Source organism: Athene noctua, chromosome 4, assembly GCF_965140245.1.
Source record: "Athene noctua chromosome 4, bAthNoc1.hap1.1, whole genome shotgun sequence".
NCBI classification, from domain to species: Eukaryota; Metazoa; Chordata; class Aves; order Strigiformes; family Strigidae; genus Athene; species Athene noctua.
The window spans coordinates 35,879,551-35,894,822 of NC_134040.1; the positions used below are offsets into that span (position 1 = coordinate 35,879,551).

Sequence of the window (15,272 nt, forward strand, 5' to 3'; positions counted from 1 at the left end):
GCCGGGGGGAAGGGAGACGTTCCCCGGCGGTACCACTGCGTCCCTCCGCGGGTGGCGACATGAGGCGACCCGCCGCTCGCCTCGGCACCACCCGGCTCCTCAAAGCCGTCCAGCGACGAAGTCCGGAGAAACAGCCCCGCCACACACACACACACCCCGCGCAACCCTCCATCTTCCAGCACCTCCGTATTCTTCCCCCACCGCCTCCTTCCTCCCTCCCCCGGGCGGAGAATGGTAGGAGCCGCAGCAGCCCGCACAGGTGTGGCCAGTGGGACAAACCAATAGCGGGCGGAGGGGGAGCGCCGAAGAGTGATGAGAGGGTGGCGAGGCGGGAGGGCGAGACCGGGACGGGGCTGGCAGCGGCCGCATCATCGGGGAGCGACGCGAGCGGAGCGGCCGCCGCGGGAGATTGAAGTGCCGGGGCCGCGGCGAGGCGAGGAGGGGGCGGCGTCGCTGCTGCTGCCGTGGCTCGGCGGGAGGGGGAGAAGAGAAGAGAAGGAGGGGGCCGCCCGCCCCTCCGCCGGTAAGTGCGGCTGAGGGGAGGGTGCGGGCCCCGCCGCGCCGTGGCCTCTCCGGGCGGGGAGTCCGGCCCCACAGCCCCGGCGGCCTGAGTGCCCGCGGCGGGAGGGCCCTGTGTCCTCGTGGGGCCCGTTCCTCCGCCGGGCTGCAGGCCCAGGGGCCGCCCCCGTGCCCGGCCCTGGCCTGGGCCGGGTCGCCCAGGCCAGGCTTGCGGGCTGAGAGGAGGCTTTTGGTGAAGAGGGAAGGGACGGGCGTGAGGCTGGGTGAGAGCCGGCCTCCTCCCGCCGAGGCTGCAGTGGGATGAGTACAGGCAGCCCCCCGCCCGCCGCGCTGCCCCTCCTCCCCCTTTGCGGCCCAGGTGTTGGCACAGGCCGGCCGTCAACTGAATCACAAAACTAATCTTGGTTTTAAAAAATTAAGTTGTGGTGGGGGTTTTTTTGTTGTTTGTTTGGTTTTTTTGTTTTGTTTTTTTTTGTTTTTAGCTTGAGTCAGCTTCCTGAGCTGATTCATGTACAGGCAGAAGAAGAGATTGTGTGAGCAAGAGAGGTTGGTGCAGAGGAGGAACTAGTGGCTGGAGCTGCTGCTTGTGGTAAAAGTGCCGGCTAGAAGTTTTAATAAACCAGCTTACTAATTAGAACATCTGTAATAACTCATGAGTTATAGTTTGGCCATTCTTATCTTGATAGAGCATTTAATGTTGAGGTATTTCAGGTGTCTTTTGGTGGAGGCATTTCTTCTGCCTTAGAAACTGTGCGTGTACTACAGGCTAGATAACCTTCAGTGAGAACTTCACCTTTCTAGAAACAGATTGCTTCTTGAATAGCAGTATTTGGAAGAATTAATCTGGGTCACCATTGCTTGATTGACTTTAGGAGTCGGTTGCTAAAAGAGCAGGCTTTTAAGAAACTGATAACTATATGACTTCAATTATTTAATTTTCTCAGTGTATTCCCTTCATCAGAACTACATTTACATTCTGTCACATACTAGATGACCTTGTGTGTACAGGCGTTCTTGAATTGAGCAGATGTGACAAAAGGTGTTTGCCCTTCCCCTAACCAACCTTTAGAATCACAATGACAAAAGGCTTAAATACGAGGGAAGACAAATTTGTAAACATGTTGGAGGATATTTCTGTCTCTTAACTGTGACAAATAGGGTGAGGAAAAATGGAATATTCCAAAGAAACTCTTAACTGGGTACTAGATTGATAGGTCTGAAAAGTGTCTTGCCAAATTGCTTTTATCTACAGAAGCAGCACCTCCATGCAGGACTCTGCTAGTCTGAGTTTAAGTGAATGTGGTATCTGAGTCAGTGTCAGCAATTGTTTGTAGTTCAGTTTTGTTAGATAACCTTTCCCATCTTCTGGTGAGAAGTTTGAGCTTTCCCTCCAGCTCCTCGCTAGTATTTTTACCTCACACTTCTTTACTTAAACATCTCCATGCTGCTTAACCAGTTCTCTGTCTTAGAGGTTTAGGTCATAGAATGGTTTGGTTGGAAGGGACCTTAAAGACCATTCTAGTCCCAACCCCCCTGCCGTGGGCAGGGACACCTTCCACTAGACCAGGTTGCCCAAAGCCCCGTCCAACCTGGCCTTGAACCCTTCCAGGGAGGGGGCAGCCACAGCTTCTCCGGGCAACCTGTGCCAGGGCCTCACCACCCTCACAGGAAAGAATTTCTTCCTTTTATCTAATCCAAATCTGCCTGCTTTCAGTTTAAAACCATTACCCCTTGTCCTGTCCCTACACTCTCCAATCAAGAGTCCCTCCCCACCTTTCCTGTAGCCCCTTTCAGTACTGGCAGGCCGCTCTGAGGTCTCCCCGGAGCCTTCTCTTCTCCAGGCTGAACACCCCCAACTCTCAGCCTGTCCTCACAGGGGAGGTGCTCCAACCCCCTGAGCATCTTTGTGGCCTTCTCTGGACCTGCTTGAGCAGGTCTGTGTCCTTCTGATGTTGGTGCCCCCAGAGCTGGACACAGCACTCTGGGGGGGGGTCTCATGAGAGCAGAGGGGGAGAATCCCCTCCCTTGAGGGGACACACTTCTCTTGATGCAGCCCAGGACACAGTTGGCTTTCTGGGCTGTGAGTGCACACTGCTGGCTCACAGTTTTCCATTTGCTAATACCCCCGAGTCCTTCTCCGCAGGGCTGCTCTCAATCCACTCTTTGCCCAGCTTGTATTTGTGCTTGGGGGTATTGGTGACCCATGGGCAGGACCTTGCACTTGGCCTTGTTGAACTCCATAAGGTTTGCATGGGCCCACCTGTCCAGGTCCCTCCGGATGGCACATCCCTTCCCTTCAGCCTGTCGACCGCACCACACAGCTCAGTGTCATCACCAAACTTGCAGAGGGTGCACTCGATCCCACTGTCGGTGTCGCCAACAAAGGTGTTAAGCAGTGCTAGTTCCAACCCCGACCCCTGAGGAACATCAGTCGTCACTGCTCTCCACCTGAGAGTGCTGACCGCAACTCTTTGAGTGTGACCATCCAGCCAATTTCTTATCCACCGAGGGGTCCATCCGTCAAATCCACGCCTCTCCAATTTAGAGACAAGGATGTTGTGTTGGACAGTGTCAAATGCTTTGCACAAGTCCAGGTAGATGACGTCAGTCACTCTTTCCTTATCCACCAGCACTGTAACCCTGTCACAGGGCCGCCAAGTTCTTCAGGCATGATTTTCCCTTTGTGAAGCCATGTTGGCTGTCACCAGTCACCTCTGTATTTTCCATGTGCCCTAGCAGAGTTTCCAGGAGGATCTGCTCTATGATCTTACTAGGCACAGAGGTGAGACTGACTGGCCTGTAGTTCCCTGGGTCTTCCTTTTTTCCCTTTTGTGCAGGTTTAAGCCCTGCCGGGACCGGAGAGCACGTTGCTGTTGCCCCTCCCCCACCCTCAGCCGGTCGGGCTGGAAGTTAGGCACAGACCCGGGCTAAAATAAGAAGAAATTTAATACAACAGAGTGATAAAACAATCTGAACAACAACAGTAGCAATGATAATAACAATGAACAAGACAAACAATATACAGAGAAATACTGCTAAATGGTCATGGAAACAGGTTCCCGCCAAAGAGCAAGGTAAAAAGTTTCCCGCCCCTGGACCTGACGCCAGCATGGTATGAATAACCCGGCTGGAGATCCCTTCCCCCTCTCTCTCTGCTGGGGAAACCTAACCCTATCCTAGCTGAACCAGGACACCTTTTTAAAAATGGGGGTTATGTTTCCCCTTTTCTAAATGTTGTTAGGACTTTACTTTCACTTCTTTCAGTTTCTATTCTCCTTGTCTACACAGATCACTGGGAATTTGCTTTTGCTTCCAGTATACCAACTCCTTTCTGGCAAACCTGGGGTTTGATCCTGCTTTTTTCTTTTTTTTTTAATGTTTGATCTCATTCTAGAGCTGCTGGAGCACTAGACTTAGCTTCCCCTGTATCATTTGGTCAGTTACTGTTGTATACAGATCTTGACTCAAGTCACTGCCCTGCCTGGGCTGAAAGTAAAAATCAGGGGGGGTCATTCCTTCTGTCTTCACCTCTCCTTCTTGCATCTAAATTTGTTCATTTAAGCTAAGTAACTGTTAGCATTTTACTTATCACTAGTGCTACTGAGAGCTTTGTAACTCTCCCTCCTCGGTAAAAAGCCTTATGAGTTGGGAAAGCTTTCTCTTGTCATGTTTTGTGCACCAAAATCTTCTAAAGCCTGTTTACAATGCCAAGCAAAATTTAGTCATGCAGTTGTAGTAAAAATGTTTGTTGCCTCTTACCATCAAGAGTGATATACAGAAAAAGTAGTGTATGCAAAGTATTGAGTGGCTATGGGGTTTTATCCCTTTTTATGTAAGCCTCCTTTTACTATCCCAGTTTTAATTCCATCATCTTTCCTGCAAGTGGATGGATTTAAAAAATAATTTTAAAATCTAATCGGGGGGAGGGGAGAGGACCCAAAGCAAACAAACCCCAGACTAAAATCACAAACCCCGTGTATCTAGGGATTAGGTGTTGGACATCTCGCTGTTAGTTATAAAACTAAACAGCTACAGCGGAGTGAAATGAGCCAGACTGGGTGCGGGGCTAAGGGGCAAGACCCCGAAAATGGGTGTCACACCCCCGCCCCGGGCCGCTGCGGCCGCGCCGGGGGTGGCTCCCTCTTCCTCCTCCTCCTCCAGGACTACCGCTCCCAGAAGCGCCCGGGCTGAAAGTGAAAATAAACGCCAGGTTACGCTGCTGCCTTTTTTTTTTTTTTTTTTTCGTTTCTTGTTTTCCGCTCGGGTGCCCGGCGGCGGTCGCACATGTCCTTTCCCTTTTGTTTTCCGCCCCGCAGGCCGGCGGAAGCCGCCGGGAATCGCCGCCCCTGGGGAGAAGCGGGGCTCGGAGCGCCGCTGCCCGGCCCTTTCCGGACGCCTGAGCACCGCGGCGTTTAGAGAGCTGGAAGTCCAGATCGCGGAGTAAAACTTGACGGTTTTCTCCCCGCGATTTCCCACATGCGAGTTACTAACGGGCGACCGGCTGCTTTTCCTCCTCCTCCTGCTGCTGCTACCGGGGGGGGCCGGCGCTCGCCTGCCCCCGCCGCCGTTCCCCGGAGCTGCTCGGCGGGCTCACCCTGCCATGTGGGGCTAGGAGGGGTGCAGCCATTCTCCACCAGCGTCAGGCGGTAAAAACATGGAGGCGGCGTGTAAACCCGACGGCGGGGAGCAGAGGCATCAAGGCGGCGGCGTGAGCGCCCCTGGGGACGCTTCCATGGACGGCTACTTGCGATCTCAGGGCTTGTACAGAAAGAGGGTTGCCAAGGATGGATCTTGTCTCTTCAGGGCTGTGGCTGAGCAGGTAACCGCGTACCTCAACAGAGCTACTGGAGGTGAAAGCATGGGAAGTGGATCCCGTTGGGGGGGGACAATCGGTTAAGTACAAGTTAAGGTGGCGTGGTCAGGTGCCAGCGGGGGGAGGAAAAAAAGTTTCTATCATCCGAGCTGAGAGGTGGAAGTTCTGTGTACAGATGCCTTCTGTCATCAAGAAACTGTTACCTATTTTGACCTTCCACTGCCTCCTCAGAGCTTTTCTCAGCCTAAGATTTCAACATTTTGGTACAACTGTGCTTTGTATGAGACTATTGAGGAAACGGAATTTAGCGGAAAGATCTGAAAAGCGTTGTTCCTAGTTTTATTAATTAGCTCACTATAAAATTAGAGAAAGGTGAGTAATTTACTTTCAGTTCTTCCTGTTGAATTCCCCTCCCCCATTTCAGTGTTACTCTTAAAAGAAAAAGTGACAGCGTCATCTTGTCTTAAATACAAACAAACAGCAGTGGGAGCTCTGGTGCTTCTGATTGTGGGAGCCCAGATTCCTGTGCCAATTATACACAGTTCACTTTTTTTTTAAAAAAAATTTCCCACTGAATAAGTTAAGGCAAGCAAATGCTATTGATTTGAAGTGAGTGGATTTTTTTATTTCAAGGGAATAATCAATGAATATACACTGATAATCTGGTGGTTTTAACATATATAGAAGGTTTCTCCCACACTCCTGTGTATATAGAAATTTTTTAACTATTAATTAAAATTTTAACATCCCCTTCTTATTTTAGTGAAGGGAAGGTCTTTAATTCAGAGTTAGTAGGTGTTTATCCACAAATTTGGCCTAATTTCTGAACTCTTCATGCAGAAACACTGATCTGGATTTGGAAGTGTTTTAAACTAAGGGTAGTGTGTAAGGATTGCAAGAGAGTCTGTAAGTCAAAGTGACTGGAACTACCCTATGTCATCGTGAGGATGAAGACAAAGCCACATTAGAGATAGCTCTGAACCTACGATGAAACTACTGTTTTTCCAGTGGAGATCTGAACAGGAGGTAGAATGCAGGTGTTGTACTGGGATCTGAATTCCTGGCTTCCTAATCAATTAATAGGCAACAGACCTACACCTCTTGAAGTCAATAGAAAGTAAACCTCTGCACTCTCTTACATTTGACTGGATTTCCTTAGAGTGGATGTTGGTAGTTGATTTCTTCATCCACTACTTTGGTGACTTTTCCATTTAACTGAAATCCTTTACAAAGGAGTCAGTTAAAGAATGACAACAGATGCTATTCATTTTGTTCAGTAAATCCTCTTAAAATGGAATGTTTAAATTCACAGATTTACTAAATTCTGTAGTTACTTAACTTTTGATTCAGTAATAGAGGCTTCACCTGCATAAAGATGTTAATGAATATGTGTTTTCTATGTTCTTAAAAATAAATCTATAGTATTTCCAAGCCTGTATTTGGACAGCAGTCATTAATTATTTGTGGCCTGTCATCAAAACTCCTGAGAACCACTGTCACTTTCTTCTTTCTCCCCTTGTAGGTGTTACATTCTCAGTCTCGGCATATTGATGTCAGGATGGCTTGTGTAGAATATCTTCGGAAAAATAGGGAGAAATTTGAAGCAGTGAGTATTTTTGTTTTCTTTGTGAGCATTTTAAAAAATGTTACCTTCAAAAAATGGAAGGAATAAAGTATATTCTGCTGTTTGTGACAGTATTCATCATCTCTATATACTAGCTGATGTTTTCAAATGAGCGCTTTTTAAATTAATTGGCATGTGTGGTAGTAACTCCTTTTCATAAGGCTGGAGAAAGACCTGTATACTGCTTGGACTGAAGGGATGTGGGAGTAGGAATTTTAATGCTCACTAAAAAACAAACTTTCTTAAACTTTAATAGTCTGTAGTGGAGCTATCAAAATCTGGACTTTATTTTAGTCTAATGCCTATTTTGATAAAGGTCATAAAATGTTCTTATTGTGCTATTTAACTACTTTTGCCATATGCAAGGGATTTGCCTGATGAGATTAGTTATGTTTCTTTCAGGGTCTACAGTTTATTGGGAGTTGCCACTGTTTTTTTTTTCTAAACACCTGTAACAAAGTTCTCCTTCATCAACCATGGACGTAAAATGTTCTGATATTGATCTATATTTGGTCAGTGTTGTTAGTATTAACATTACATGATCCTTTTTTTTTTCTTCTTTTAAAAGAACAATAATAATTAAGAATGGCTCCTGTTTGTGTTTGTATTTGTTCTAGTGTATATACCACTTAACCAATTTCCAGGATAGCCAAAACAGGAGTATGTGTAACAGCATTTGTTACTAGAGGATTATTACTCAGTTCTCTTTTTTTCTGTTCTAAATTTATCCAGACCCAAAATAAAAAAGCTGCTTTAGATGCACGTTGGCACAGGGAAGAGAAGGAAATAAGTGTGTGTATTTGCTGTAATTTCTGACCAAGTGCCCTGTGCTCAAATGGGACTGATCACCATTAATGTGGAAGTTGTCAAGAATGAATGCCATAAAATACAGTGAATCCGTCTGGGAGAATGCAGCTCTGATTGAACTATTTTCATTTGCCAGGACTGTTTGTTTCCAGTCCATCTGAGGACTTAACCAACTCATGGATCTCTCTCCCTTCTTTATTTTTTCACTGTTGGCTTTTTAATCCATTTCTTTCCAGAATTACCCCACTCACTCCAGTATCTGCTTCTCTACTTCTGTGTTCTTATGTTGTGTAGTTTTTCGAAATACCATGACCCTTCTTGACTCTAAATGTGTGTTGTTTCCTCTCCCTGATTCTGGTGTCTTCTCAGCCTGGTAACTGCTTTGTCAATCCTAGCTGGTTTTACTGTCTTGGTCTCTCTCCTCCAAACTCCCAGTCTTACTGTTCTTTTTTTCCTCAGACTTGATCCAAGCAAAATGACCTCTCCTCTATCCATCTTTGCTGTCCTTCTGAAAAGTCTCTTCTTTTTTTAAAAAAAGTTTCTTGTAAGGCTTCAGAACAGGTGTTGCATGTACAAGGTTGAGGTGTTTCATAGCTGTTCTCTTTTCCTAGTGTTCCTACTCCCTCAGGTACCTCACTTCAGCTCTGCTGATCTCCTTTGCTCTCTGTGCACACCTGGTGTGAATTGCACATAGGTGACAGCTTCTTTACTTTCTTTTGGATTTCCCGTTTGGCTGCTGGATTTCTTTTTGGTTTTTTTTTGCTTTGTTTTGGAATGTATGAAGACTCCAAAAACTGTTTAAGTGGTTATATTCTGGAATGCAGACCTACATGTTTGACCATTTATTCCCTTGTCTCTACATCACTTTTTATACTTGGATGGTAAGCTTTTTGAGGGCAGGATAGTCTTAAACTTTCAGTGGTACATTCATTTCTATTCATACAGTGGGTCATAGACTGGGGATTCCATATTCTATGCTGATAAAAGTAACTAATTACTATGGTGTTTTTTTTTTTTTTAATACAGTTCATAGAGGGGCCATTTGAAGAGTATTTGAAAAGTTTGGAAAATCCACAGGTATGTTAAACTTGTTTTATGATAGCAGTACTTTTGAATTTGATGGATAATTGGAATTTTTTTTCTCCTAACAAGTGGTTTTGTCTGAGCTTAAGAGGTCTTTGAATTATGTGAATATATACATTTATTGTAAAAAGATTTGGGTTTAAAAGATTACAAAAAGATTGTAAAAAGTTACTCATGTAAGGAATATTATTAACAGTAGCCATGGACTCTTAAAAAGATACTGATTTGAAGCAAAATTATTAATTTCTTTTTTCCATCTAATTTAATTTAAATATTTTTATTAGTTAACCATTGGAGTAAGCTGAGAGGGGAAAAAGGAGGACTGTCAAGTACAACACTGCAAAATTTGTAAACTTTTTTTAAGCACTTGTACATAAATTTTCCCTGCCTAGAAGTCAAAGCATGGTGTGTTGTGTTTGTTTTTTTTTTTTTTTCCCCTGCCTTGCCTATAGCATCCCTAGTTAGAATTGCTAATGAGATGGTTCTTTATTTATAATTTCCAAAATGAATGGTGGAAGGAGGAAAAAAGTGGGTGTTAGCCTGTTCTTCTGTTTTGCTTTGTTTATTCCAGGATTTTTAATTGCAAAGCTTTGTTAGTCAGATCCTGAGGTTATATGCTATGCTAAATGGTGCTGTTTCCCAGTAGAACTTATTCTGCACTGAACTACACCAGTGTGAATGGTTTACAGCAATGCACTGTGTGTATAGAAAATGTCTTTTTCATACATGTCTAGTAATGTTTAAAAACTTTTTAAAAACATATTGTAGCTTTTTTATGTAATTAGAGAAACTAGTATGATGTTATTCTATATTTGAAAATTGTCATGAGAATTCTAAAAAATGATTTAAAAAATTTGAACTGCTACAAATTCCTACCCCAAACTTAATTTCAGTCATTTTTAATTTAGTAAGAATTTTAAAAAGAACAAAAAAAAGATTAAGAAAAGAATAAAAGGAGCAAGATCTAATTGTGTCGTACTGGAGCGCATTACAATGGTTAGGCTGGTAATGCAAGAAACAAGTTTAACTTCTCTATGATCTTTGTCTGGGTTATGGTGTTACTGACATTTCACTGTTTAACAGCTTTAAAGGGCAGATTGTTGGTCTTTAGGTACCAATATACAGCTGCTTCCATGAGAAATGCAACTATCACAAGTTTATTTTGGCTGTTTGGAAGTGGTCTGTCTCCTTCGTGATGGAGCCCTTCACAGGAATGTGTCAATATGTTTGTATGGAAGTTATCTCGATTTTACGCATGGGAGTTAAGCCTCAGGGTTCTTTTTCCAGTCCATCTATAGCTAAAGACCCACAAAACCAGACAGTTTTGAAGGTAGTGAGTAACGTTTTTAAAAGCGCTTGGCCAATTTGATGCTCGCTTTTTTCAAAAATCACTTTTGAAAAGCTAGAGTGCTGGTTATTTAACAAAAGAAAGAAAATAAACACTGTATCACCTTTCAAAATCATACTCTTCAGTGTTAGATCTGCATTTATGTGATTGTTTTTAGTTCTTTTGGTTTTCATACACATCCATTTCTAGTTTGGGAAAAAATCCCCCTAGCTTGTACTCCTTAACTACCTTGCAGGAATAGTTACTGTTATTTCAAAAAAACCTTCAAATACAATCAGATTGTCTCAGCTGAACTCCAGACTCAGTGTTAATATATTTGGTTTTGGCAATGATTTCTTGCTTCTCTCGATCTACACATGAGGATGTATAATAATTTTTCTTTGTTTGAACTTAATCTTCTTTCTCTTTTTTTTTTCAATACAGGAATGGGTTGGACAAGTAGAAATAAGTGCTCTTTCTCTTATGTACAAGTAAGAAAGCCTTTAAATATATTTTATTGAGATCAGTTGTTTTCTTACTGAATCAGTCGGAATAGCAAAGATGGAATTGTATGTTATACTGTAGTTCTCCGGAAAATTACAAATATGCTTTGAAAATTGCAGCTGTCAAGTTATTAAATAAAAACAGAACTGTGAACTTTGAGTTTTAATAGGGAGTTTGAATACAGGTTTGCAGTTGTGCATCTCACGTGTGCAACTAAAATTTGTTAATTTTCACATCCTAATTTGTTAAAAATGCTTTTCTTCCTATTTCTCACCAAGGCTTTAATACTAACATTATTGCCAAGCTGTGGGCTGTACTCATTTCTTTATTACCTCAGTACAAATGCTCTGATGTAGCTTAGGGGTAGGAGTATTGTAGGCCGTATGCTAGAAAGCCCTTCTCTCATCTCCCCTGTATGAACTTGTATGTACTGATGTAAGACTACCTGGTGTACTGCTGTAGCTCACTCTCTCTTTTCTGTATATGTTTTCCTTTTTCTACTCTATCAGCATAGATGAAATAGTGTGAGTTTGTCAAGGGCCATAGCTTGAGCTATGCTTAAGAACCGTTTTGGTAATTGGGCATAGATAAACACTTCTCTTGGTGATGAACAGTTTTGCTGATGTGTTTTTTATTAAATATAATACTATATGTAAATATTCAGCTTATTGTTTCATACTACTTTATGAAGAAAGATTAATAATTGCTTTCTAATGACTGTGCAAGGGAATGAGCAATATGCAGAACTTTAAAATGCATACTGTAAGTTAGTGACTTTTTATTTTGACTCTTGATGAGACAGTTGATAAGAAACAAACTAGTTATTACTTTCAGGTACTTAGTGATAAGTGCAGGAAGCTGCATAAAATTCTATCTTTGCATTTTATGTGGTTAATGGGACAGTTTGGAGTTGCATGTGCTGCATGGAAGGAAGAGCACTGAACTGAATGTCAGAGTAATGTTTTGGCTTGAGGCTTAGAGAGAAGTCTGAGGGTTAGTTTAAGCCATGGTGTGGAGGGGTGTAACTCAAGTCAACAAAATTACATGCCTAATTACGTTGGAATTGAATGGTTGTGATTTTCTGTTGTATTTCTGGCCATGAGAAATGTATTTTCATGAAATAGTAGCAGTTTATTTGGAAGTCATGGTACATTGGTAGCAAGGACCATGGCTGGTAAGCAAGTACAGGGACAAATCTTGGTTGATAATAGTATTTTAAAAATATTACCATTGGAAGCGCGAGGAGGCTTGGGGCATAATTTCAAGTATAGGAAGTACTTCACTGCAGAGGTGAACACACAAGAATTGTTGCTGCCATACTTGTCTTGGGAAGACTGGCCTCTATTAAAAAGGCAATTTAGAGGCTCTGGAAAAAGTGGAAATGGTGATGGAGGTAGGGGGAAAGAGCTGCTTCCCTTCCTGCATGCTGTCAGACCGAAGGCAAGCAGAAGTATCAATTTCCCGTTCTGTGCCAAGGGGGGAAGTGAGAGAGTTTCAGACTTTTCAGGCACTGGACAGAAGTGCAGTATGAATAGGTTTGTTGTCATTCTCACTCCTCAGATCTGTCACAAGTATAATTTGGCTATCTAGTAAATTTTTCTTGCCTCTCTTAAGTGGGTAAGTCTCTGAGCTATGAAATTCTTTTCCTCTCAGAATTACTTTTTCTGAGTTGTTGTAGAAAGTCTTGTTTTGTGTTTTTTATAATCCAGAAACTGCACCTGTGAATATACTTAATAATTTTGCAAGACTAATAAAACTTTTGCTTGTGTGAGCAAGCCAGAAGTTGAAGGAAGTGATAGGTTGTTGAGCAAAGAATTCATAGGGAGGATTATGGATAAAAGAGAGAAAGTAATTAAATTTAAGATCACGACAGACTGAATATAGCAGAAAAACAAGTAGCAAAAATTGATAGTATTTCAGGTTTTAGAAAACAAAATCAAATAGCATGTCATGTCAGTATCAGTTGTGGATTTTCTTGTATTTGTCAATTCATATCCAGTTCCACTTTTACGCCTTCTAATATAACAAGCTAAAAAAAGAACTAAAAGTGTGGAATGTAAATTCCAAATTTGCTTAACTGTAGTACCTCAACTGTTAATTTATGGTATTTTTAATCCTTTTAAATGAAATGAGGTACCCAAATTTAGTTTGCAGGAATAAACATTTTGTAAACCTGTTATGTAAAGCTCTACTAGACTGATACATTTGATGATGAGTATCTGCCAACACTGCAGTGGCACACCTATCTGCTGGTTTGCTCCAAGCTTTCCAAAAAGTTTGTTGACATTCTCTCAGTTTCTCAAGAGTCCATTAGTGTATCCCTTTCATGGTATCCCTGAGAAGCGAGATGAATTCACTACTAAATTTGTAAATTCTGCATCATACTCTAATGACTGGTCCTGCTCTCCTGTCTTCCGTATTATGCTCAGGAAGTGCTTTTGGACTAGCAGGGTTTCTTTGCCACTTTAAATCTAGCAATTTGAGTCTAATGAACACTGCATGGTGTTAGGCTCCACATTTCATGGAGTCTTTATTCAAAGAAAAAGGGAAATTGAGCCCTTTGAATGTCTCTTGCAGTGTATTATCTGTTTTAAAATGCAGAAAAAGATTGTTCTTGCTACACGGGGAAGAACTGAGACAGGTGGAGGGCAAGATTTTCAGAGGTGGTGGAGCTTGATTACAGTATCTGATCCTCGGGTGGTGCCTGCTGATGGTCTGTTGGGCTTTCAGCATGCTCTTTAGCACATTGTGGCAGCTGGGCCACCCTTTGGGAGTAGAAATGTCCTGTGGACCCTTCTGAGCACGAGAACTTGATCTGGGAGGCAAGAAGAATTTCTGAGCACAGATGTGGGCTGTTCTGTTAGCTGGCCTCCCAGCCCAAAAGGGTTCTTGCACACGTGTCATCAGTCTGCTAGTACAGATGTAGCCCAAGCTGTCCCTCACCTTCTGGAAACTCACCACTGTGTCCTGCCTCTGTTCATAAAACCAACCTCCTATTCGTTCTGGTGGGTTTCCAAGTGGCAAATTATAATGAATTTCTCCAGACCTGGGGAGCTATCATCTTTCTAGACAACAGCTCTAGACAGCCATGCCTGGAAATTTGTTTTACTTGTCGTTGGGTCTGTGCATGTTGTGCCAGCACATCTTACTCTAATATATTCTTTCATAAAAGTAAGCCTTTTTTTTGACCAGTGATAGTTGTACTCATCTCTTTCAGTATTCTTTTCCACTAAGTGTTTTCTGTGGTTATGCAAGTTCCTTGAACTTGTCTCGAATATTCCAGTTTTTATTGATATTAATTTTTAAGTGAATTCTTAACTGCTACTTTTTTTCCTCAGGAAAGATTTCATAATATACCAGGAACCAAATGCTTCTCCTTCACATGTAACTGAAAATGGCTTTTCTGATAAGGTAAAAAAAAAAAAAATAAAAAAAATCGCTATTGTGAAAGCCTGAATTAAAGCTATAAACAGCAAGTAGTTTCATGTGAGTCTTATTAAACACAATGAAATGTTCTGAGAATTCAATTTTAACAATTTCTTTTGTACATATTTAAGGCAGCTATTCTGTTAATACATGTAGCACAGATGGCCTATGTCTGGGGTGTGGTGTATCTTCCCAGTAATCAAAAATTCTGTAGAAATCAATTTAGAAGTGCTAACTCGCATAGCTATCCCTGTTTTAAATTCTTTTTGACTTTCGGTCAAATCCTTTTTGGTTTAAAGGACATCTCCTAAATATTTTTATCATTTTATTGATACTTTGAGATCCTGAGGGATAAAAAGTGCATTGGTACATTAAATTGAATTTAAAAGGTAGTACTCATATGAAAAACCAAGTGAGATGCAAAACCTAAAGTATCTGTGTGTTTTTTTTAATAGGTATTGCTGTGCTTCTCAAATGGAAACCACTATGATATTGTTTATCCCATAGAGTATTCAGAAAAGGCTGCTTTGTGCCAATGTAAGTATTACGTTAGTTAGTTAAAAGCATGTATTTTTACCAAAAATCTTAAAGTGATCACTATCAGGTTTCAGGAAAAGGCTCTGTATGAAAATTTATTATGGTCATACTTTAGTGGCCTAGTTTTCCATTCGAATTGTCAATAACTATGATTTTGCCAAAGCATGACTTATTGTGTCCTGATTCTTGACTAAGTAGATTATATACCAAGAGGAGAAGATTTACCTGCCTTTTTTGAATCTTGGTGGTCTAATGTAAACAGAAAATGTTGGTGTGCTAATTAATAATCTGTTGCATTCTCTTTGGTCAGCGTTCTGGTTTTAATTTTGTGCTTCAGACTGTGTTAGCAAACTAATTGTTTATGTTAAAATTATCCTTGTGTAACTTGTCACAGAAATTACAGGGGTGGCATGTGCAAAAAAATACCTGTCTTCATGGGTTATTGTTTTCTTTACTAGATTGAAGAAATGCCCAAAGGTCCTGTTCAGGTTTGGTGGGTCACTGTGACAGTCCCTACAAGGATTCTAATTCTTCATGAAATCTCTGCCTGTGTACAGAGTTACAAGGCAGAGGCCAAATTTGCCTGTCAAGAGGCCTGATTTCCAGTAGTTTTATGCATACCCATTAAGCCA

The 15,272-nt window shown here is 42.1% G+C and overlaps 1 protein-coding gene across 3 annotated transcripts in view; it reads left to right on the plus strand.

Moving 5' to 3' along the window:
* The first annotated feature begins 330 nt into the window (after window positions 1-330).
* OTUD4 (OTU deubiquitinase 4) overlaps window positions 331-15,272 on the plus strand; it is a 35,930-nt gene continuing 20,988 nt past the window's right edge. For 2 of the 3 annotated variants that reach the window (XM_074904998.1, XM_074904999.1), the window contains exons 1-7: window positions 331-523; window positions 4,836-5,338; window positions 6,855-6,938; window positions 8,790-8,840; window positions 10,618-10,664; window positions 14,016-14,088; window positions 14,559-14,640. In XM_074904998.1, coding sequence (XP_074761099.1) covers window positions 5,174-5,338; window positions 6,855-6,938; window positions 8,790-8,840; window positions 10,618-10,664; window positions 14,016-14,088; window positions 14,559-14,640 — 502 coding nt within the window. In that variant the 5' untranslated portion in view covers window positions 331-523; window positions 4,836-5,173. The remainder of the gene's footprint in view (window positions 524-4,835; window positions 5,339-6,854; window positions 6,939-8,789; window positions 8,841-10,617; window positions 10,665-14,015; window positions 14,089-14,558; window positions 14,641-15,272) is intronic. The other variant, XM_074905000.1, reaches the window with a different exon arrangement.